The 22,101-nt window shown below is 47.6% G+C and overlaps 1 protein-coding gene across 1 annotated transcript; it reads right to left on the bottom strand.

Moving 5' to 3' along the window:
* Positions 1–6,266: 6,266 nt before the first annotated feature.
* LOC149301603 (uncharacterized) lies at positions 6,267–19,391 on the bottom strand. The gene is made up of 3 exons (XM_089484072.1): positions 19,229–19,391; positions 18,262–18,382; positions 6,267–7,387 (listed from the first exon to the last, which is right to left on the bottom strand). The coding sequence occupies exons 1-3, from the start codon at positions 19,301–19,303 to the stop codon at positions 6,753–6,755; spliced, it is 831 nt and encodes a 276-aa protein (XP_089340198.1). The 5' UTR covers positions 19,304–19,391; the 3' UTR covers positions 6,267–6,752.
* Positions 19,392–22,101: the final 2,710 nt, after the last annotated feature.

Genomic DNA, 22,101 nt, shown 5'->3' with positions numbered 1-22,101 from the left:
GACATTCATTCAGAGGGGAGATGCCTTTCTTAGTTGACGCTGAAGTCCGGGACATGGAGAGATATATCTGGGATTCCTCAGCATACTGATAACACCCCATGCCATGTCTCCAGATGATCTCTCCCAGCAGCTTCATGTTTATGTGTCCTAAGGAACATCAGATTTAAGCTCCCTCTTAGAGGACCAACTATCCCCAAGAATCTCCATCTAGAATTTGCCCAAGAGATAGGACCAGAACCACTGCAATGCATTGCCTTCTCGTCCCCAGTTCCTTCAGACGTTCAAGAAAGATGCCATGGTTGATGGTATCGAAGGACCCTGAGAGATCCAAAAGCACCAGCAGGGTTGCACTTCCCCTGTCCATACTCAAGCGGAGATAATCTACTAAGGCGACCATAACAGTCTCGACTCCGTATCCCATCCTGAAGCCAATTTGAAATGGGTCTAGATAATCTGTTTCATCCAAGACCACGTGGAGTTAAAGAGCAACAGCTTTCTCAATCACCTTGTTTAGAAATGGAAGATGGGAGACCGGTCTGTATTTGTTCATGTCCAAGGGATTTAGGGAGGGCTTTTTCAGAAGCGGCTGTACCACCGCTTCATTTATGGAACATGGAAAATAGCCCTCCCTCAGAGATGCATCTATGATATATCTCAGGTGAGTCCTAAGTGCATCTCCTTCTTGGATGACTAGCCATGAAGGGCAAGGGTTGAGAGGGCAAGTTGTCTTCTTCATACTTCCAAGGAGCTTGTCCATGTCTTCACTACTCACAGATTTAAATTGATCCAGGATGATCCCATTCACAGAGTCACTGGACACCTCACCTATAGCATCAGCAATAATGTCAGCATCCAAGTTGGCTCTTATCTGAGAGATTTTATTTGCAAAATGGTCATTTAAAGCATCACAGTGAGCTGTGGAAGGCTCTAATAATGGGTTCTGGGGGGGGGGAGTGCCTGAGTCAGGTCCCAGATTCCCCCCTCCTCCCCCCAAGACCCCAGAGAAAACTCCCCCCCCCCAAATAATGTTGTTTCCAATGCTATTGAAGCCAAATCTTCTCCAAATGAGGCATCAGAAGGGAGGGACTCTCCTCTGCCCCACTTTCCAGGATGGAGGGGGCTCCTCAAAGCCTTTTTTTTATCTTTGGACCCCCCTCCATGGTCATGCCTGTCTCCAATGGTCCCCCTTCCCTCTCTTCTCATGATAACCCCCAAGTTCCAGGGCCCCAAGGAATCCCCCGAGGAGGGGGAGGGAAGGAAAGAGGGCCGCCTGCGTTTTGGTTGGGGAGAGAAGAGGGGATTCCTTCTTCTTATACACTGGTGCCTCGGGTTACGAAATTAATTCGTTCCGCCATTCCTTTCGTAACCCGAAAATTTCGTAACCCGAAACACTTTTTCCATTGAAAATAACTAATGCGTTCTATGACCTCAGACTGAACCTGCAAGTGAAAACAAAGGTACAATAGAGGCCTATTAAGCTAAGTACCCTACAATACAATGTAATGCAAAGTTGCCTGAGGCACTAAAGAGCTTAACAATGACTGGCAGGTCCATTCTAAAGTTTCTAAAGGATAAAGAAAAAAAGGTTTTGACTTATCTTTGCTGGTCCTGGCATCTAAGAGTGAGGCAGGAGGAGGAGGAGGAGGAGAGGGGCAGCCAAAAAACCAAATTTAAACCAATTTAACCAATTTAACCAATTCAACCAATTCAACCAATTTAACCAATTTAACCAATTTAACCAATTCAACCAATTTAACCAATTCAACCAAATTAACAAAGTTAACCATTTTAACACAGTTAACCATTTTAACAACATTTTTTTTTTAAATTTGGTGTTTTTTTTAAGGGTCCTGAGCACCTTTTCCCTTCTTGGATGACGGTTCTCCCTCTTTTGTGAAGAACTGGTCCAAGGATGTCTGCTTTTGCCGGGCCTTAAGCAAGTTCCTAAAATGGCTAAGGCAGACATTATCAAAATGGGCAATGGCATGGCTGGTTAACACCTTCTCAGGGTGATGCTTCTCAACATAAGAAGACACATTGTGGAATTGCCACAAAATGTCTTTCATTTCTGCCGTTGGCAAAAATGCCCCCACCGCCTCCTCCTCCTGGCCCCTGTCAAAATGGAGCACGTCCTCATCCACGGCCGAGTGTTGCATGGCCGCCAAGGCCTTCAGGTCCTCTGTTGTGAGGTCCTCACTGTGCTTCTCAATGAGTTCCTCCACGTCCTCGTCGTCCACGTCAAGTCCCAGGGACCTTGCGATGGAGACAATCTCAGTCACCTCTTCTTCACCTGGCTCAGCACCCTCGGTCTGTGACCCTTCCAAGGAAGAAGCATCAAGCCACAGCTTCCTCCACGCAGCAATCAGGTTGCGCCTGGTGATCTCCTGCCAGGCCAAGTCCACCATCTTCAAGCACACGACGATATCAAAATGCTGCTTCCAGAACTCTCGCAGGGTCAGCTGTGTGCTCTCCGTTACATCAAAACACCGCTTGAAGAGGTGCTTGGTGTAGATCTTTTTGAAGTTGGCAATGACCTGCTGGTCCATGGGTTGCAAGAGGGAGGTTGTGTTGGGCGGCAGAAACTGGACCTTGATGAAGGAGAACTCAGCAAGGATGTCCTTTTCCAGGCCAGGCGGGTGCGCAGGAGCATTGTCCAAGAGGAGGAGGCACTTCAAGGGCAAATCCTCTTCCTCCAGGTACCGCTTCACAGTCGGGGCGAAGACACTGTTGATCCACTCCACGAAAAGGAGGCGTGTGACCCATGCGCGGCCATTGGAACGCCACATCACTGGCAACCTGTCCTTTTGATTGTTGTGTGCCTTGAAGGCCCTTGGATTTTCCGAGTGGTACACCAACAGGGGCTTGATCTTACAGTCCCCGCTGGCATTGGCACACAACGCAAGTGTGAAGCGGTCCTTCATAGGCTTGTGGCCTGGCAATCTCCTCTCCTCCTGGGTGATGTGGGTGCGGCGAGGCATCTTCTTCCAGAAGAGGCCCGTCTCGTCGCAATTGAACACTTGCTGCGGGACGTAGCCTTCCTCCTCCACCATGGCCTTGAACTTGATGACAAATGCTTCGGCGGCCTGGTGGTCTGCGCTGGACGCCTCGCCGTGACGGACGACAGAGTGGATCCCGGTCCTCCTTTTGAACCTTTCAAACCAGCCACGTGAGGCTTTGAATTCCGGGGTGGCTGGCTCCTCCTGGGAAGAAGTTCCTTCGCCTGCCTCCTTGCTGGCCAGGTCTTCAAAAATGGTGGTGGCCTTCTCACAGATGACCGAGGTGGTCACAGTGTCCCCGGCTCGCTCCTTTTCTTTAATCCAGAGGAGCAGCAGGCGCTCCATCTCCTCGTGCTTTGGTGTCCTCTGCTTAGCAATCGTAGTCACGCCTTTCGCAGGTGCCACAACGGCTCTGATGGCCTCCTGCTTGAGGACAGTGCCAATTGTCGAAGGGTTTCTTCCATACTCCTTGGCAATGTCCACCAAGCGCACGCCCCTCTCATGCTTGGCAATGATTTCCTTCTTGTCCTCCAAGGACAAGGGAGCCCTCTTCTTTTTGTCACCACCGCTTTTATCTGTGGCTTTCTTGGGAGCCATAGCTCAAGCCTAAAAAGGACAAAAGGCACAGGCACTGAGCAAAAGCCACAATTGGAAACCACCCCCACCCCCAAGGTCACACTCTCTGGCCCGCATCAAATCAAGGCCAAACATGCAAAACTCACATCCCACACTTTGAAAACATCACAGCCATGAGCAAAGCACCCCAGAACCCAAACCCAAAGGCCAAAACCCCCAAATCTGAAAATGCAACCCCAAAGTCACACTCTCTGGCCCGCATCAAATCAAGGCCAAACATGCAAAACTCACATCCCACACTTTGAAAACATCACAGCCATGACCAAACCACCCCAGAACCCAAACCCAAAGGCCAAAACCCCCAAATCTGAAAATGCAACCCCAAAGTCACACTCTCTGGCCCGCATCAAATCAAGGCCAAACATGCAAAACTCACATCCCACACTTTGAAAACATCACAGCCATGAGCAAAGCACCCCAGAACCCAAACCCAAAGGCCAAAACCCCCAAATCTGAAAATGCAACCCCAAAGTCACACTCTCTGGCCCGCATCAAATCAAGGCCAAACATGCAAAACTCACATCCCACACTTTGAAAACATCACAGCCATGAGCAAAGCACCCCAGAACCCAAACCCAAAGGCCAAAACCCCCAAATCTGAAAATGCAACCCCAAAGTCACACTCTCTGGCCCGCATCAAATCAAGGCCAAACATGCAAAACTCACATCCCACACTTTGAAAACATCACAGCCATGAGCAAAGCACCCCAGAACACAAACCCAAAGGCCAAAACCCCCAAATCTGAAAATGCAACCCCAAAGTCACACTCTGTGGCCCGCATCAAATCAAGGCCAAACATGCAAAACTCTCACCCCACACTTTGAAAACATCACAGCCATGAGCAAAGCACCCCAGAACACAAACCCAAAGGCCAAAACCCCCAAATCTGAAAATGCAACCCCAAAGTCACACTCTCTGGCCCACATCAAATCAAGGCCAAACATGCAAAACTCTCACCCCACACTTTGAAAACATCACAGCCATGAGCAAAGCACCCCAGAACACAAACCCAAAGGCCAAAACCCCCAAATCTGAAAATGCAACCCCAAAGTCACACTCTCTGGCCCGCATCAAATCAAGGCCAAACATGCAAAACTCACATCCCACACTTTGAAAACATCACAGTCATGAGCAAAGCACCCCAGAACACAAACCCAAAGGCCAAAACCCCCAAATCTGAAAATGCAACCCCAAAGTCACACTCTGTGGCCCGCATCAAATCAAGGCCAAACATGCAAAACTCACATCCCACACTTTGAAAACATCACAGCCATGAGCAAAGCACCCCAGAACCCAAACCCAAAGGCCAAAAACCCCAAATCTGAAAATGCAACCCCAAAGTCACACTCTCTGGCCCACATCAAATCAAGGCCAAACATGCAAAACTCACACCCCACACTTTGAAAACATGAGCAAAGCACCCCACCACCCCACAGCAAAAGCATGGTCACACTGTCTCACCCCACAAGAAGAAGGTAGAAATCCATCCACCTACCTGTAGAGAAATTCCTGATGGCAGGTCTTGATCCGAAGTGTACACCTGGCACTGTACACGTACTGTACAGTACAAAGCCAGAACAAGTCCAAAGGCAGAAAGCCAGAAAAAGTCCAAACCTCCACTGGAACCAAGAGTTAGAGTTCAGAACCAACTCTTCCTCTCCAGTCCACAAGGCCAGACAAAGAGGGCAGATCAATGGAAGCCGGCTTTTGTTTCTGAAGCCAGGCCACCCCCCCCAATTTCGTTAGCCAATCCAGATGATCAGCTTGATTTCTCAAGCCAATCACTACTGCTAACGAAATTCAAAATTCGCACCAAAGCTAACCCCTAACCCAGCCCCCTTAGCTTTCCGTTAGCACTTTTCCGTTAGCCTATAGCTGCACTTTGCAGCATTTGAATTTCGCGCCGAAATGTATTTCGTAACCCGAAAAATATTTCGTAACCCGAAACAGTTTTTGCCAATCCAACTTTTTCGTATCCCGGAAATTTCGTAACCCGATCATTTCGTATCCCGAGGCACCAGTGTAATCCCCAAGCCCCCCTCCCCCCGAAGACATTCCAGCCATTCCTCTGAACAAAGAATGGTTTCCCCCCATTTCCATCCTTCCTTCCCTCAGAACAGAGTGTGAGGGCAGCAATGGCTTTAGGGCTGAGACTGTGCATGCGCACATACATCCAAAGACCCCTTCTGATCATGCGCAGGGATCACCAGGGCTTTACTGCTCCTGCTGTTTATTCCATTGGCGGCCTTTGAGGGAAGGGAAGGAGTGTGCGGGGGTTCAGCAACCTCCCTTTCCTTCCTTATTTTGAGGACACTTCGAAGAGGCCACAATGGAGCCCAGGAAAGGCAAGAAAGGAAGGCTCTGCATTGGAAATAAAGTCTATGTATACTGTATGTATGTAGATATAATACACACACACACACACACAAACACACATATATACATATATATAAATGTATGTGTGTTTGCCTCTGCTGTTCTTATAGCTGGGAATGGAGATGATGGCTGAGGAGAGAAGAAAGGGTAAATTTTGTGCAAATGCAGAACTTCTGTACACCAATGAGTCCAGTCTGTTGAAACAACAAAGAATTTTATTGAGAACACATAGTCAGATATTCAGCGTTCACGTCAGAACTGCCCACTCCAATCCAAACAATACATTAAAACCCCCAAACCTAAAACTCCACCCTCTTAAAACCTAGCCCCCACCTTCAATTCCCACAGTCTAGGCCCCACAGGTAACAAGCCCCCCTTTGCCAATCCCAGAAACTAGCCACCTTCCTGTTAATATCAGCCTCCACTTTCTTCAGCCAACATCCCACAAATTCCAAACGCTATCATTCCCAAAACTATTCTAACCAACTGCAACAAATCCCAGCCCCCCATTTAGCTAACTTATACCACGAACCACAATCCCCAGCCAAAGTTACAACCTGAAACAATTATCTATTCTATTAGCAATTAAAACCTAAATCTAACAAAATACAATTTTAAAACATAAACAGACATATGGACAGAAAAACAAAATCACAAGGGCCTTTTCTTAGCACAGCAGGATTGCAAATATATTTTTTGTATTCCTTATTGACAAAAATAATGTTAGTTCACTGCTGGCATTTTTATGGCTTCTCTCCAGTGTGGACTCTTTGATGTCTCACTTGGTGTGACTTTGAAGTAAAACATTTCTCACAATGCTGGCATTTGTATGGCTTCTCTCCAGTGTGGAGTCTCTGATGTGTCACTAGGAATGACTTGCGAGAAAAACATTTGCCACAATGCTGGCATTTGTATGGCTTCTCTCCTGTGTGGACTCTCTGATGTGTCACTAGGTCTGACTTCTGAGAAAGACATTTCCCACAATGCTGGCATTTGTATGGCTTCTCTCCAGTGTGGACTCTTTGATGTCTCACTAGGTCTGACTTCTGAGAAAGACATTTCCCACAATGCTGGCATTTGTATGGCTTCTCTCCTGTGTGGACTCTCTGATGTGTCACTAGGTGTGACTTCATAGAAAAACATTTGCCACAATGCTGGCATTTGTATGGCTTCTCTCCTGTGTGGACTCTCTGATGTGTCACTAGGTGTGACTTCATAGAAAAACATTTGCCACAATGCTGGCATTTGTATGGCTTCTCTCCTGTGTGGACCCTTCGATGCATGACAAGGATTGACTTGTAAGCAAAATGTCTCCCACAATGCTGGCATTTTTGTGACTTCTTTCCTGTGTGGATTCTCTCATGACTCAAATATTTTTCTGTAAAGAAGCACAGTGACAGATAAGACTGAAAATCAGCGTTAAGGGAGGAGGGTGTTACCCATGATTTAGCCCTCATTAACCCCTCCTTATTAGAGATTAAATTAAGAGTTTCTGTTAGTAACCCAAGGATGACCGTACTACTTATGCCCCTAAATCCATGGAACAATTGTATCCTTATTTATAGGAGTTAACAAAGAAGAGATTGGAGGGGGACTTAAGGGAATCACTGGAAGCAGATAGTCAGAAAAAGGAATGTTGCAGAAATATTCTGTTAAACATGTGGAGAAATAGTTTGATTGGCAAGTGGCATTATATCCTGTGAGACTGCCATAAAGTCCTGAGTCAGAGACCAAGGCATGATGGAAGCTAACTGCAGAGGTCCCTTCATGCTGTGTGGCACCAGGAGATGACTCACAACCAATACAGTATACAGCTCACATGTGGATTGGTGTGGATTAGAGTTGTGTGTACAAGGGATGGTGAAGTTGATGGAAGTCGGAGAGGAGAGCTTGCAAATAAATGTATTATTAGGAGCAGGTAACTGTTAAAGTTGCCAGATATTGTGCATCTGCGATTATTTGTAGCAGATATTTTTTTTGGAACAGATGTAGAAACACCCATGAAATATCTTGAAATAATTATGACCAAGAGTCAGGTTATTACATTTTTATACAACTTCCATTTTGGAATCAATAGGATTGTATACGGTGTTTTCTGCACTATATCCATTTGACTGTTCTGTTTTATATGAATCATTTTAGAAGTTTGAAGTTAATGAGTGGGTTGCCACTATAAACACTATAAACACGCCATGTGCAGCTTGTACTGTATTCTGCTTGAAATGTTATATAACTCAGCTTAGGAAATACTTGATTAGCATACAACTTTTAAGCAACCGTGCCAAAGCTACTATTTTAAGTCTATATTTCTCAAAGTTATTTGGGACAATTTTTACCTGCCAGGTTTAGGATTTCATTTTATGGATTGATGTTTACCCTTATTGCTACAATACAAATTACTTCTTGTGATGCTTTGTGTGTTTTTCAAGCTAGGCGATCCTGGCTTTGCTCCTGCCTTTCCCTCCTGGATCCCAGAGGCCTGATCCCCTTCCTTTTCTCCTTCCGCTCTCCAACCCTGCCTCTTGCCCATCTGCACTGCTTTACCATTTGACCTTCAGCATCTCTTCCCTGCCTTTCTGTTTTTCACATTGCCTCCATCTCTCTATCACAGACACACACCCACAGAGTGTGATGCACAAAAGGGACACTTTGAGGCTCATTTCTTGAGAAAGGCAAGACAATCAATATACAACTAATACATTAGGAAAGGCAGAACAAGGAGTCTGGGACCTGGTTTCTGATATTAGTAAGGGTCAAGTGTGAGAGATGAGCCTTAAAACAACCTTAAGGCATCTCTAAGACAGAGATGGACTACTGTTGGGAAGTGGGGTGGTCACACTGGACCCCAGGGGATCTCAGGGGAAACCCCAAATTGTGTTGCCTAAAAATATGGTATAATGTTTTGCCCTTCAATATACCACAGCATCCCTTTGTGGAAGTGGAGGCCATTTTGCCTCTCTGAGCTATTGCAGGGCCAAGGGAGGCCTTTTTCCCATGAAGCCTCTCCACAGCCTCAAAAGGCTGGAAGAGGGGCCACAAAAGCCAGGAAACTTGCTCAGGAATGCGCTGAGGACCATTTAGGGGCAATAAAGCATTAATCTCCATGGCTCCTTCCCACAAAATTCCAGAATTGACAGTTTAGGATTGGATATTGAGAATCCTTACAAAGTGGAGAACAATAGTGCCTCACTAAAACTAGAAATTCCAAGATTCCACAGGAAGTTGTTATGACAATTAAATTACATGTGAAAGGGAACTAGGAATGGTAGTAGAGCACAAGTTGAACATGTGTCAACAGTGTTATGCAGCAGCTAAAAAGGCCAATGTGATCCTAGGCTGTATCAATAGGAGTATAGTGTCAAGATCAAGGGAAGTAATAGTGCCACTCTATTCTGTTTTGGTCAGGGCTCACTTGCAATAATCCTGTGTCCAGTTCTGGGCACCACAATTCAAACAGATGTTGAGAAAATGGAGCATATCCAGAGGAAGGAAACCAAAATGGTGAATGGTCTGGAAACCATGCTCTCTGAGGAATGACTTAGGGAGCTGGATACGTTTAGCTTGGAGAAGAGAAGGTTAAGAGTGGATATGACAGCCCTGTTCAAGTATTTGAAGAGATACTGAGTATGGAGCAAACTTGCTTTCTGCTGCTCTAGAACAAAGGACACAGAACAATGGACGCAAGTGTTAGGAAGGATCGAATCAGAGGAATTTAATGAGCTCAAATTTACAACAGGCGTGTCCTAACAACGCACGCAGTGGATTGGGTCCCTATGTGTATACCAGAGGTCATATAGTCCAACCCCAAGAAACAGAGACTGCAATGTCAATGAGTTGCAATTAAAATATAAACATTTATTAAAGCCACACAACCAAAAAGGGATCACACACGCACACACACATTCAATGCTAAAGCAAGGGAGGGGAAGAGTTGGGGGTAAAGGAGAAAGGATAGAGGCACCGTTGAAATATTTACCTTAGGAGTCTTCTCCAAGCGACAGATGTGAGGGATGTTGGTAAGTGAACACGGCAGCGGGGAACAGAAAGCAAGCGGCAACCGCGATGGCTAGGAGCTAAGTTCCAGCGGGCTAAGCTAACAAGAGGCCCGAAAGAGACAGTGGGCTTTGGCTTGCCCAAGTGATTTCAGCAGGGTGCAGTGCCCAAGAGAGCTCCGGAGCGATTGCTCGACAGAGTTGAGGTTTGGAACTGTAGCTCAGAAAGCCCAAAGGAGGGCTGGAATCTGGGTCTTATTTATACTGCGAAACGTATCCTCAGGCTATAGCTACCTGCGGAACAAAGGTCTTCATGGCTATCTATTGACTAAGACTAAAGTTAAACAATGGATACACAAAAGGGTCTGCCACTTCTTTGGGAGAAGACTACTATGTAGATGGCTGGGTACTTAATACCATCAATAGGTGAGGCAAACTTCCTTTGTCCTCATTCATGTTGCCTGCGACAATGGTAACTCCCAGAACTGGTTTTAAAGGTTTAAATCTACCTTTCTGCTTTAGCCATGGCCTGCTAGGCTTGTCTGGCTACATGGTCAGCTCGCTTTTCGGATAATGGCGGCTGTGATGGGGTCAGTCAGGGGTCATGATTTTTGATCGCTTGGTACCCAAAATTTATATAAATCCAAACTCGATCACACAAGCCACAGGAAAAAAGGTTCCACCAAAATATTAGGAGGAACTTCCTGACAATAAGAGCTATTCAACAGTGGAATATACTCCATCAGAGCATGGTGGCATCGCATTATGGTTACACTGGTACCTCGGGTTACGAAATTAATTCGTTCCGCTATTCCTTTCGTAAGCCGAAAATTTCGTAACCCGAAACACATTTTCCATTGAAAATAACTAATGCGTTCTATGACCTCAGACTGAACCTGCAAGTCAAAACAAAGGCACAATAGAGGCCTATTAAGCTAAGTACCCTACAATACAAGTTGCCTGAGGCACTAAAGAGCTTAACAATGACTGGCAGGTCCATTCTAAACTTTCTAATGATCTTAACAATGACTGGCAGGTCCATTCTAAACTTTCTAATGATCTTAACAATGACTGGCAGGTCCATTCTAAACTTTCTAAAGGATAAAGAAAAAAAGTTTTTTTCTTATCTTTGATGGTTCTGGCATCTCAGAGTGAGGCAGGAGGAGGAGGAGGAGGAGGAGCTCTCAAATCATCACAGCCATGACCAAAGCAACCCCAAATCTAAAAAAGCAACCCCATGGTCACACTCTATGGCCCACATCAAATCAAGGCCAAACATGCAAAACTCACATCCCACACTCTCAAATCATCACAGCCATGACCAAACCACCCCAGAACCCAAACCCAAAGGCCAGAAACCCCAAATCTAAAAAAGCAACCCCATGGTCACACTCTCTGGCCCACATCAAATCAAGGCCAAACATGCAAACCTCACATCCCACACTCTCAAATCATCACAGCCATGACCAAACCACCCCAGAACCCAAACTCAAAGGCCAGAAACCCCAAATCTAAAAAAGCAACCCCATGGTCACACTCTCTGGCCCACATCAAATCAAGGCCAAACATGCAAAACTCTCATCCCACACTCTCAAATCATCACACCCATGACCAAACCACCCCAGAACCCAAACCCAAAGGCCAGAAACCCCAAATCTAAAAAAGCAACCCCATGGTCACACTCTCTGGCCCACATCAAATCAAGGCCAAACATGCAAACCTCACATCCCACACTCTCAAATCATCACACCCATGACCAAACCACCCCAGAACCCAAACCCAAAGGCCAGAAACCCCAAATCTAAAAAAGCAACCCCATGGTCACACTCTCTGGCCCACATCAAATCAAGGCCAAACATGCAAAACTCTCATCCCACACTCTCAAATCATCACACCCATGACCAAACCACCCCAGAACCCAAACCCAAAGGCCAGAAACCCCAAATCTAAAAAAGCAACCCCATGGTCACACTCTCTGGCCCACATCAAATCAAGGCCAAACATGCAAACCTCACATCCCACACTCTCAAATCATCACACCCATGACCAAACCACCCCAGAACCCAAACCCAAAGGCCAGAAACCCCAAATCTAAAAAAGCAACCCCATGGTCACACTCTCTGGCCCACATCAAATCAAGGCCAAACATGCAAACCTCACATCCCACACTCTCAAATCATCACAGCCATGACCAAACCACCCCAGAACCCAAACTCAAAGGCCAGAAACCCCAAATCTAAAAAAGCAACCCCATGGTCACACTCTCTGGCCCACATCAAATCAAGGCCAAACATGCAAACCTCACATCCCACACTCTCAAATCATCACAGCCATGACCAAACCACCCCAGAACCCAAACTCAAAGGCCAGAAACCCCAAATCTAAAAAAGCAACCCCATGGTCACACTCTCTGGCCCACATCAAATCAAGGCCAAACATGCAAACCTCACATCCCACACTTTCAAATCATCACACCCATGACCAAACCACCCCAGAACCCAAACTCAAAGGCCAGAAACCCCAAATCTAAAAAAGCAACCCCATGGTCACACTCTCTGGCCCACATCAAATCAAGGCCAAACATGCAAACCTCACATCCCACACTCTCAAATCATCACAGCCATGACCAAACCACCCCAGAACCCAAACTCAAAGGCCAGAAACCCCAAATCTAAAAAAGCAACCCCATGGTCACACTCTCTGGCCCACATCAAATCAAGGCCAAACATGCAAACCTCACATCCCACACTTTCAAATCATCACAGCCATGACCAAACCACCCCAGAACCCAAACTCAAAGGCCAGAAACCCCAAATCTGAAAATGCCACCCCATGGTCACACTCTCTGGCCCACATCAAATCAAGGCCAAACTTGCAAAAATCGATGCCCACACTTTCAAATCATCACAGCCATGACCAAACCACCCCAGAACCCAAACTCAAAGGCCAGAAACCCCAAATCTGAAAATGCCACCCCATGGTCACACTCTCTGGCCCACATCAAATCAAGGCCAAACATGCAAACCTCACATCCCACACTTTCAAATCATCACAGCCATGACCAAACCACCCCAGAACCCAAACTCAAAGGCCAGAAACCCCAAATCTGAAAATGCCACCCCATGGTCACACTCTCTGGCCCACATCAAATCAAGGCCAAACTTGCAAAAATCGATGCCCACACTTTCAAATCATCACACCCATGACCAAACCACCCCAGAACCCAAACCCAAAGGCCAGAAACCCCAAATCTGAACATGCAACCCCATGGTCAGGCCCATTCTAAAGGATAAAGAAAAAAAGTGTTTTTCTTATCTTTGCTGGTCTTGGCATCAGAGTGAGGCAGGAGAAGGAGGAGCTCTCAAATCATCATAGCCATGACCAAAGCAACCCCAAATCTAAAAATGCCACCCCATGGTCACACTCTCTGGCCCACATCAAATCAAGGCCAAACATGCAAACCTCACATCTCACACTCTCAAATCATCACACCCATGACCAAACCACCCCAGAACCCAAACTCAAAGGCCAGAAACCTCAAATCTGAACATGCCACCCCATGGTCACACTCTCTGGCCCACATCAAATCAAGGCCAAACATGCAAACCTCACATCCCACACTTTCAAATCATCACACCCATGACCAAACCACCCCAGAACCCAAACCCAAAGGCCAGAAACCCCAAATCTAAAAAAGCAACCCCATGGTCACACTCTCTGGCCCACATCAAATCAAGGCCAAACATGCAAACCTCACATCCCACACTCTCAAATCATCACAGCCATGACCAAACCACCCCAGAACCCAAACTCAAAGGCCAGAAACCCCAAATCTGAACATGCCACCCCATGGTCACACTCTCTGGCCCACATCAAATCAAGGCCAAACATGCAAACCTCACATCCCACACTTTCAAATCATCACACCCATGACCAAACCACCCCAGAACCCAAACCCAAAGGCCAGAAACCCCAAATCTAAAAAAGCAACCCCATGGTCACACTCTCTGGCCCACATCAAATCAAGGCCAAACATGCAAACCTCACATCCCACACTCTCAAATCATCACAGCCATGACCAAACCACCCCAGAACCCAAACTCAAAGGCCAGAAACCCCAAATCTGAAAATGCCACCCCAAGGTCACACTCTCTGGCCCACATCAAATCAAGGCCAAACATGCAAAACTCACATCCCACACTCTCAAATCATCACACCCATGACCATACAAAAGTGTTTTTCTTATCTTTGCTGGTCTTGGCATCTGGTCCTGGCATCTCGGAGTGAGGCAGGAGGAGGAGGAGGAGGAGAGGGGCAGCCCAAAAAGCCAAATTTAAACCAATTCAAGCAATTTAACCACTTCAGCCAATTCAAGCAATTTAACCACTTCAGCCAATTTATCCAATTCAAGCAATTTAACCAATTCAGCCAATTTATCCAATTCAAGCAATTTAACCAATTCAGCCAATTTAGCCAATTCAAGCAATTTAACCAATTCAGCCAATTTAGCCAATGCCACCAATTTAACAAAGTTAACCTTTTTTTTAAAAAGAATTTGGTGTTTTTTTTACGGGTCACCTTTTTTTTAAGGGTCACCTTTTGCCTTCTTGGATGACGGTTCTCCCTCTCTAGTGAAGAACTGGTCCAAGGATGTCTGCTTTTGCCGGCCCTTAAGCAGGTTCTTAAAATGGCTAAGGCAGACATTATCAAAATGGGCAATGGCATGGCTGGTGAGCACCTTCTCAGGGTGGTGCTTCTCCACATATGAAGACACATTGTGGAATTGCCGCAAAATGTCTTTAATTTCTGCCGTTGGCAAAGATGCCCCCGCAGCCTCCTCCTCCTGGCCCCTGTCGAAATGGAGCACGTCTTCATCCACGGCCGAGTGTTGCATCGCCGCCAAGGCCTTCAGGTCCTCTGTTGTCAGGTCCTCGTTGTGCTCCTCGATGAGTTCCTCCACGTCCTCGTTGTCCACGTCGAGTCCCAGGGACCTTGCGATGGAGACAATCTCGTGCACCTCTTCCTCTTCACCTGGCTCAGCACCCTCGGACTGTGACCCTTCCAAGGAAGAAGCATCAGGCCACAGCTTCCTCCACGCAGCAATCAGGTTGCGCCTGGTGATCTCCTGCCAGGCCAAGTCCACCATCTTCAAGCACACCACGATATCAAAATGCTGCTTCCAGAACTCTCGAAGGGTCAGCTGTGTGCTCTCCGTCACATCGAAGCAACGCTTGAACATGTGCTTGGTGTAGATCTTCTTGAAGTTGGCGATCACCTGCTGGTCCATGGGTTGCAAGAGGGAGGTCGTGTTGGGTGGCAGAAACTGGACCTTGATGAAGGAGAACTCCGCGAGGATGTCCTTCTCCAGGCCATGCGGGTGCGGAGGAGCATTGTCCAAGAGGAGGAGGCACTTCAAGGGCAAATCTTCTTCCTCCAGGTACCGCTTCACTGTCGGGGCGAAGACACTGTTGATCCACTCGACGAAAAGGAGGCGTGTGACCCATGCGCGGCCATTGGAGCGCCACATCACTGGCAACCTGTCCTTCTGGATGTTGTGTGCCTTGAAAGCCCTTGGATTTTCGGAGTGGTACACCAACAGGGGCTTGACCTTACAGTCCCCGCTGGCATTGGCACACAACGCAAGTGTGAAGCGGTCCTTCATAGGCTTGTGGCCTGGCTGTCTCCTCTCCTCCTGGGTGATGTAGGTGCGGCGAGGCATCTTCTTCCAGAAGAGGCCCGTCTCGTCGCAGTTGAAGACTTGCTGTGGGACGTAGCCTTCCTCCTCCACCATGGCCTTGAACTCGACGACGAATGCTTCGGCGGCCTGGTGGTCTGCGCTGGACGCCTCGCCGTGACGGACGACAGAGTGGATCCCGGTCCTCCTCTTGAACTTCTCGAACCAGCCACGTGATGCTTTGAAGTCCGGGGTGGCTGGCTCCTCCTGCGAAGAAGTTCCTTCGCCTGCCTCCCTGCTGGCCAGGTCTTCGAAAATGGTGATGGCCTTCTCGCAGATGACCGAGGTGGTCACAGTGTCCCCGACTCGCTCCTTTTCCTTGATCCAGAGGAGCAGCAGGCGCTCCATCTCCTCGTGCTTCGGTGTCCTCTGCTTGGCGATCGTCGTCACGCCTTTCGCTGGAGCCACAACAGCTCTGATGGCCTCCTTCTGCTTGAGGACAGTGCCAATTGTCGAAGGGTTTCGTCCATACTCCTTGGCAATGTCCACCAAGCGCACGCCCCTCTCGTGCTTGGCGATGATGTCCTTCTTGTCCTCCAAGGACAAGGGAGCCCTCTTCTTTTTCTCACCGCTTGGCTTGGGAGCCATAGCTCAAGCCTAAAAAGGACAAAAGGCACAGGCACTGAGCAAAAGCCACAATTGGAAACCACCCCCACCCCCATGGTCACACTCTCTGGCCCAAACTTGCAAAAGTCCCACCCCACACTCTCAAATCATCACAGCCATGGCCAAAGCACACAAGAACACAAGCCCATAGGCCAGAAACCCAAAATCTGAAAATGCCACCCCTATGGTGGGACTCTCTGGCCCACATGGGACCATGGCCAAAGTTTCAAAACCCACACTCCACACTTTGAAAACAGAAAAAAAAACCCAGCACGTCAAGCCCATAATCCACACATCTGAACATGCCACCCTAAAAGGAAAAAAAGCCAAAAAAGGCAAGCCAGCATGTGAAGCCCATAATCCACACATCTGAACATGCCACCCTAAAAGGAAAAAAAGCCAAAAAAGGCAAGCCAGCATGTGAAGCCCATAATCCACACATCTGAACATGCCACCCTAAAAGGAAAAAAAGCCAAAAAAGGCAAGCTAGCATGTCAAGCCCATAATCCACACATCTGAACATGCCACCCTAAAAGGAAAAAAAGCTAAAAAAGGCAAGCTAGCATGTGAAGCCCATAATCCACACATCTGAACATGCCACCCTAAAAGGAAAAAAAGCCAAAAAAAGCAAGCTAGCATGTCAAGCCCATAATCCACACATCTGAACATGCCACCCTAAAAGGAAAAAAAGCCAAAAAAAGCAAGCTAGCATGTCAAGCCCATAATCCACACATCTGAACATGCCACCCTAAAAGGAAAAAAAGCCAAAAAAAGGCAAGCTAGCATGTCAAGCCCATAATCCACACATCTGAACATGCCACCCTAAAAGGAAAAAAAGCCAAAAAAGGCAAGCTAGCACCCCAAGCCCATAATCCACACATCTGAACATGCCAGTAGCAAAACCCACAATCCACACTTTGAAAACACACAAAAAAAAAAAAAAAAAAAAAAAAAAAAAAAAAAACCAGCACCCCACAGCAAAAGCATGGTCACACTGTCTCACCCCAGCCCACCCCACAAGAAGAAGGTAAAAATCCATCAACCTACCTGTAGAGAAATTCCTGATGGCCGGTCTTGATCCGAAGATACACCTGGCAAAGGCAGCAAAAGTCCAAAGCCAGGCAAAGTCCGAACCGCAAGTGAACCCAAGAGTCAGAGCTCAAAATATCAACTCTTCCTCACACAGTCCACAGGGCCAGACAAAGGAGCAGATCAATGGAAGCCGGCTTTTGTACCTCAAGCCAGGCCACCCCCCCCAATTTCGTTAGCCAATACAGTTGATCAGCTTGATTTCTCAAGCCAATCACTGCTGCTAACGAAATTCAAAATTCGCGCCAAAGCTAACCCCTAACCCAGCCCCCTTAGGTTTCCGTTAGCCCTGGAAATCCCTGGAAAATCTGTACGTTGCACTTTGCATCATTTGAATTTCGCGCCAAAACGAATTTCGTAACCCGAAAAATAATTCGTAACCCGAAACAGTTTTTTCCAATCCACGTTTTTCGTATCCCGAAAATTTCGTAACCTGGGTATTTCGTATCCCGAGGTACCAGTGTATTATTATTATTAATTTCAAATTAATGGACATGGAACAATGGATGCAAGCCACAGGGACAAGAGATTCCACTTAAACCTTAGGAGGAACTTCCTGATAGTAAGAGCTCTTCAAAAGTGGAATATACTCCCTCAGAGTTTGGTGGAGTCTCTTTCTTTGGAGGTCTTTAAACAGAGGCTGGATGGCCATCTCTCGGGGGTGCTTTGAATGTCTATTCCTGCATGGCAGAAGATTGAACCGGATGGTCCTTGTGGTCTATTTCAACTCTTTGATTTTATAATTCTAAAGTGGAATCATAGCATTCTGACAGTGAATTATGAAAGGGCCCTCCGTCTTCAAAGGAAGTGAAATGGATTCAGGTTCCTTACCCACAGAGGCTACATTTCCATAATTCTCCATCATCACATAACTGTACATCAGTCTCTGTTTCTTCGTTAACAGTTTCCATTCTTCTTCAGTGAAATATACAGCCACATCCGCAAAGGTCACCTGCAATAGAAAATAGCCCTGATCCAGAGAGTGACTAAACAAAAGGGGAGGAAAGCACATGGTGCATTGCAAATATTATTTCATCACTTCAGAATTCAGTCCAGGAAATAAACTTTAAATTCTGGAAGACAGCAAAAAGCTACAGCCTTTGACATCCAGTTTGTCTCGAATCCTTTCAATATAATATACAATAAGATAAACAATATATTTTTGGCCATTTCTGGAATATTATTGATTGATTAACATACTGGCTATTCCAACATGTATATTAGTTTTCATATAGCCATATTTCACCTAATTACAGAGGCAAATTTCATTTTTAAAAAACAGTTCTGGGCAGTACTCTGGGCTTCAGGGCCACTGGGCCCACACTCAATTTAAGTCCAGAGATATTCTTCCATATCATCCAGCATTTCACAGATGGGGAAAGCAACACACATGTGGACAAGCAACACCAGAAGTGAATCAAGATGGCCAAAGTTGTTAATGATAAAGATCACACAAGCGAGAAAGGGTACAGCATTTTGCTTTTGGCTCAGACTCCTGGCAAGGGCAAGGCCCTGCCCCCTTCTCTCCTCCCCTCTCCCCTCTCCCCTCTTTTGAATTGATGGGATGCACACATCTTTTGAACTTGGAACACATTTTGCAGCAACTGAACGGACCTGAGGAGAAAGGAGGAAATGGGAGGAGAAGAGTGAAATAGGAAATTTCCTAAGCCCCTGAAAAAATGAGGAGACAGAGGATTAACCAGGACTCTCTCTGCCAAACTGGGACAGTATCTTCTTCCCTTGCTTTCATGATCCAGCCCAGACACAGATGAAAATAACAGTCAGGATGGCAACTTACCAAAGAGCTGTTAACCCTCGGCAGCCTCTTTCTGTTGGAGACCAGCTCCGTCTGCTTGGCCTTTGTGTTGGCCATCAGGTGGGCAGGGGGATCCTGGTGGCCCTGCACTTTGGTCACTTCCAGCAAACAATGTCCCAATGCTGTGTACAAGGGAATCGCGATGAAGTTCCTGAGAAAAGAGACCAGGGTAAGGCTTGGTTTAGCAAGAAAACCTGCAGCAGTCAAAGACACAGAGAACAGCATCCTGCTGATGACATACGCAGGTAACATATGCCTCCTTTGGGCCGATGTAGAGGTGAGCATCCCCTTCCTCCCTCTGCACCAAACAAAACCCCCTGGACCTAGCACAGACTCACTGCAGCTCCCCTACACAACAGTTACTCCATGCCTTGTGAGAGTAGCTGGGGATCAGGGGATGGGGAATTGGAAAGGGTCCTGACTATGTCCTCATAGCTGGATGTGAAATGAGTGCATTATCTGCTGAAACCTGCAGAGGTCCACAATGCCCTCAGAGGAAGATTTCTTCAGTTTGCTTCTGACTACAGAAACACAGCTGGATGCTTCTCTAATACCTCACACCAACACTCTCACCAGGCATGGAATGGCCATGCGGGATGCCTTCCACAACTGTATGGTAGGACCTGGGTCACTGAATGGCCAGTTGTAGTCTGATTCCACTCGGAGCAACACTGGAGCATAGAGGGTTTTGCTGGGTCAGGCCGTCTGGCCTGGTGGTTCCTCATTCTTCCAGTGGTCAAACCAGCAGAACTCTCTATGCTCCAGTGTTTCTCTGGGTGGAATGAGTCTACAAATGGCCCTTCTCCAGGGAGGCCCCCAGTCAAGAAGGGCAGGAAAGGAGCTCTCTCTTCTCAGGCTGCTCCCCTTCCATGGGATCCAGCCTTCCTCCCAGGATCAGGGGGCACCAGAGGATTGAGCTGATGGAAAGGGAGCACCCAATTCCCATGGCAGCCTTCTGCATGCACAGAAGTCACAATTCTGATAGTGTCTCTGCCCATGTGGAGAGTGCCCATTTTCCACACTGTTGCCTGTCCATCTTGTCTTGGGAATATCCTGTTCTAGCGACATGCAGACCTAAATCCTAGCCTGTATACTATGCCTAGTCCTGATCAGAGTAGAATCACTGAATCAGTTGGATTTATCTATATGTCGACTCACCAGTCACTTATGGGTTCAGTGGGTCTACTCTCTAGGGTTAACCAACAGGATAAAGGACTCCTCAGATTTTTAAATGCAGGAATGCAAATTTTTCATGCTGTATCATCATCTCTGATGAGAATTTGACTTCTCTTTCACACAGAGGAGGAGGGGAGGGCCTGCTTTATGTCCCAGGTGGAGAAGCTCTAGCTCTTGGGCTGGATAAGACCTATATTACTTTACAGATCTAATCCATGCCCTCCCATCATCGTGGCCCCCTCCCCATTTAGAAACTAGTCAAAAAAATTATTTCATTTTTGCAAATGAGACTATTTTTCTAAACTTAACAGACTGAATTTGGGGCTTTATGCCTGCAAAGCATGGACTCACTCTCTCAGCTGCAACCCTTCCACACAATCCTGGTCTAAAGCATTTAAACAAAGGTCCTCTTCCAGCTCCAGGAATAAAGGCTTACCTTCAGTACAAAGACCCTGATTCCTGCAGCCCCAGAAAGGCCTCTCCTTCAGTCCTTTATGGCCAGAGCTTCCCTGGGTCAGAGGCCGTCTCCTCAGCCGTAGAGAAGGGTTGCTCTGAGTGCGAAGGAGGAGGAGGTCCACAGGGCTGAGGGAGGGAAGGCAATGGGGAAAAGGCCAGTGCCAATGGCCATGGAGGGCAGAAGGTGACAATGCCTAGGAAACTCCTCGGAGTCCCAGCCCTAGGAATGAGTGGCAGGAGTGAGTCCAGGGGGCTGAGAGGGTCTCCTTTCCCAAAGGCGGAGGCAAGGACCGGTGGGATCCTCCCCAGCTAGGGCCCAAAGGGAGGGTCTCTTTCCCACTTCTCTCTCCCAGCCCCCAAAGCCCTGACTCCCCACTTGCCCTGAGTCCCTGTCTCCCCTTCCTCAGACCCCACAGACCCTTTCCTTCCTTTTGGCCAAAGGAACCTGGCCTCCTTCTGACTCTGGAGACTCAGGGAGAGAAAGAGATACCTCTGTTTAACTGAGGCCTCAGAGAAGGTTCTGGAACAAAGTGGTCACTGTAACACAAAATGGCCAGGGATGGTGGGAGGGACTGGGATTCCAGCCAGTCAGGGCCAGGGATGGTGGGAAGGACTGGAATTCCAGCCAATCAGGGCCAGGGATGGAGGGAAGGACTGGAATTCCAGCCAATCAGGGCCAGGGATGGAGGGAGGGTCTTGGATTCCAGCCAATCAGGGCCAGGGATGGTGGGAAGGACTGGGATTCCAGCCAATCAGGGCCAGGGATGGAGGGAAGGACTGGAATTCCAGCCAATCAGGGCCAGGGATGGAGGGAGGGTCTTGGATTCCAGCCAATCAGGGCCAGGGATGGTGGGAAGGACTGGGATTCCAGCCAATCAGGACCAGGGATGGAGGGAGGGACTGGTATTCCAGCCAATCAGAGCCAGGGATGGAGGGAGGGACTGGGATTCCAGCCAGTCAGGGCCAGGGATGGAGGGAGGGACTGGGATTCCAGCCATTCAGGGCCAGGGATGGTGAGAGGGACTGGGATTCCAGCCAGTCAGGGCCAGGGATGGAGGGAGGGACTGGGATTCCAGCCAGTCAGGGCCAGGGATGGTGAGAGGGACTGGGATTCCAGCCAATCAGGGCCAGGGATGGAGGGAGGGTCTTGGATTCCAGCCAATCAGGGCCAGGGATGGTGGGAAGGACTGGGATTCCAGCCAATCAGGGCCAGGGATGGAGGG

The sequence above is a fragment of the Sceloporus occidentalis genome, unplaced genomic scaffold (genome assembly GCF_023333645.1).
Source record: "Sceloporus occidentalis isolate IW3139 unplaced genomic scaffold, rSceOcc1.0.p SCAF_21, whole genome shotgun sequence".
Lineage (NCBI taxonomy): Eukaryota > Metazoa > Chordata > Lepidosauria > Squamata > Phrynosomatidae > Sceloporus > Sceloporus occidentalis.
Note: the sequence above shows the minus strand (reverse complement) of the source record. Positions and strands in the feature narration are given on the sequence as shown.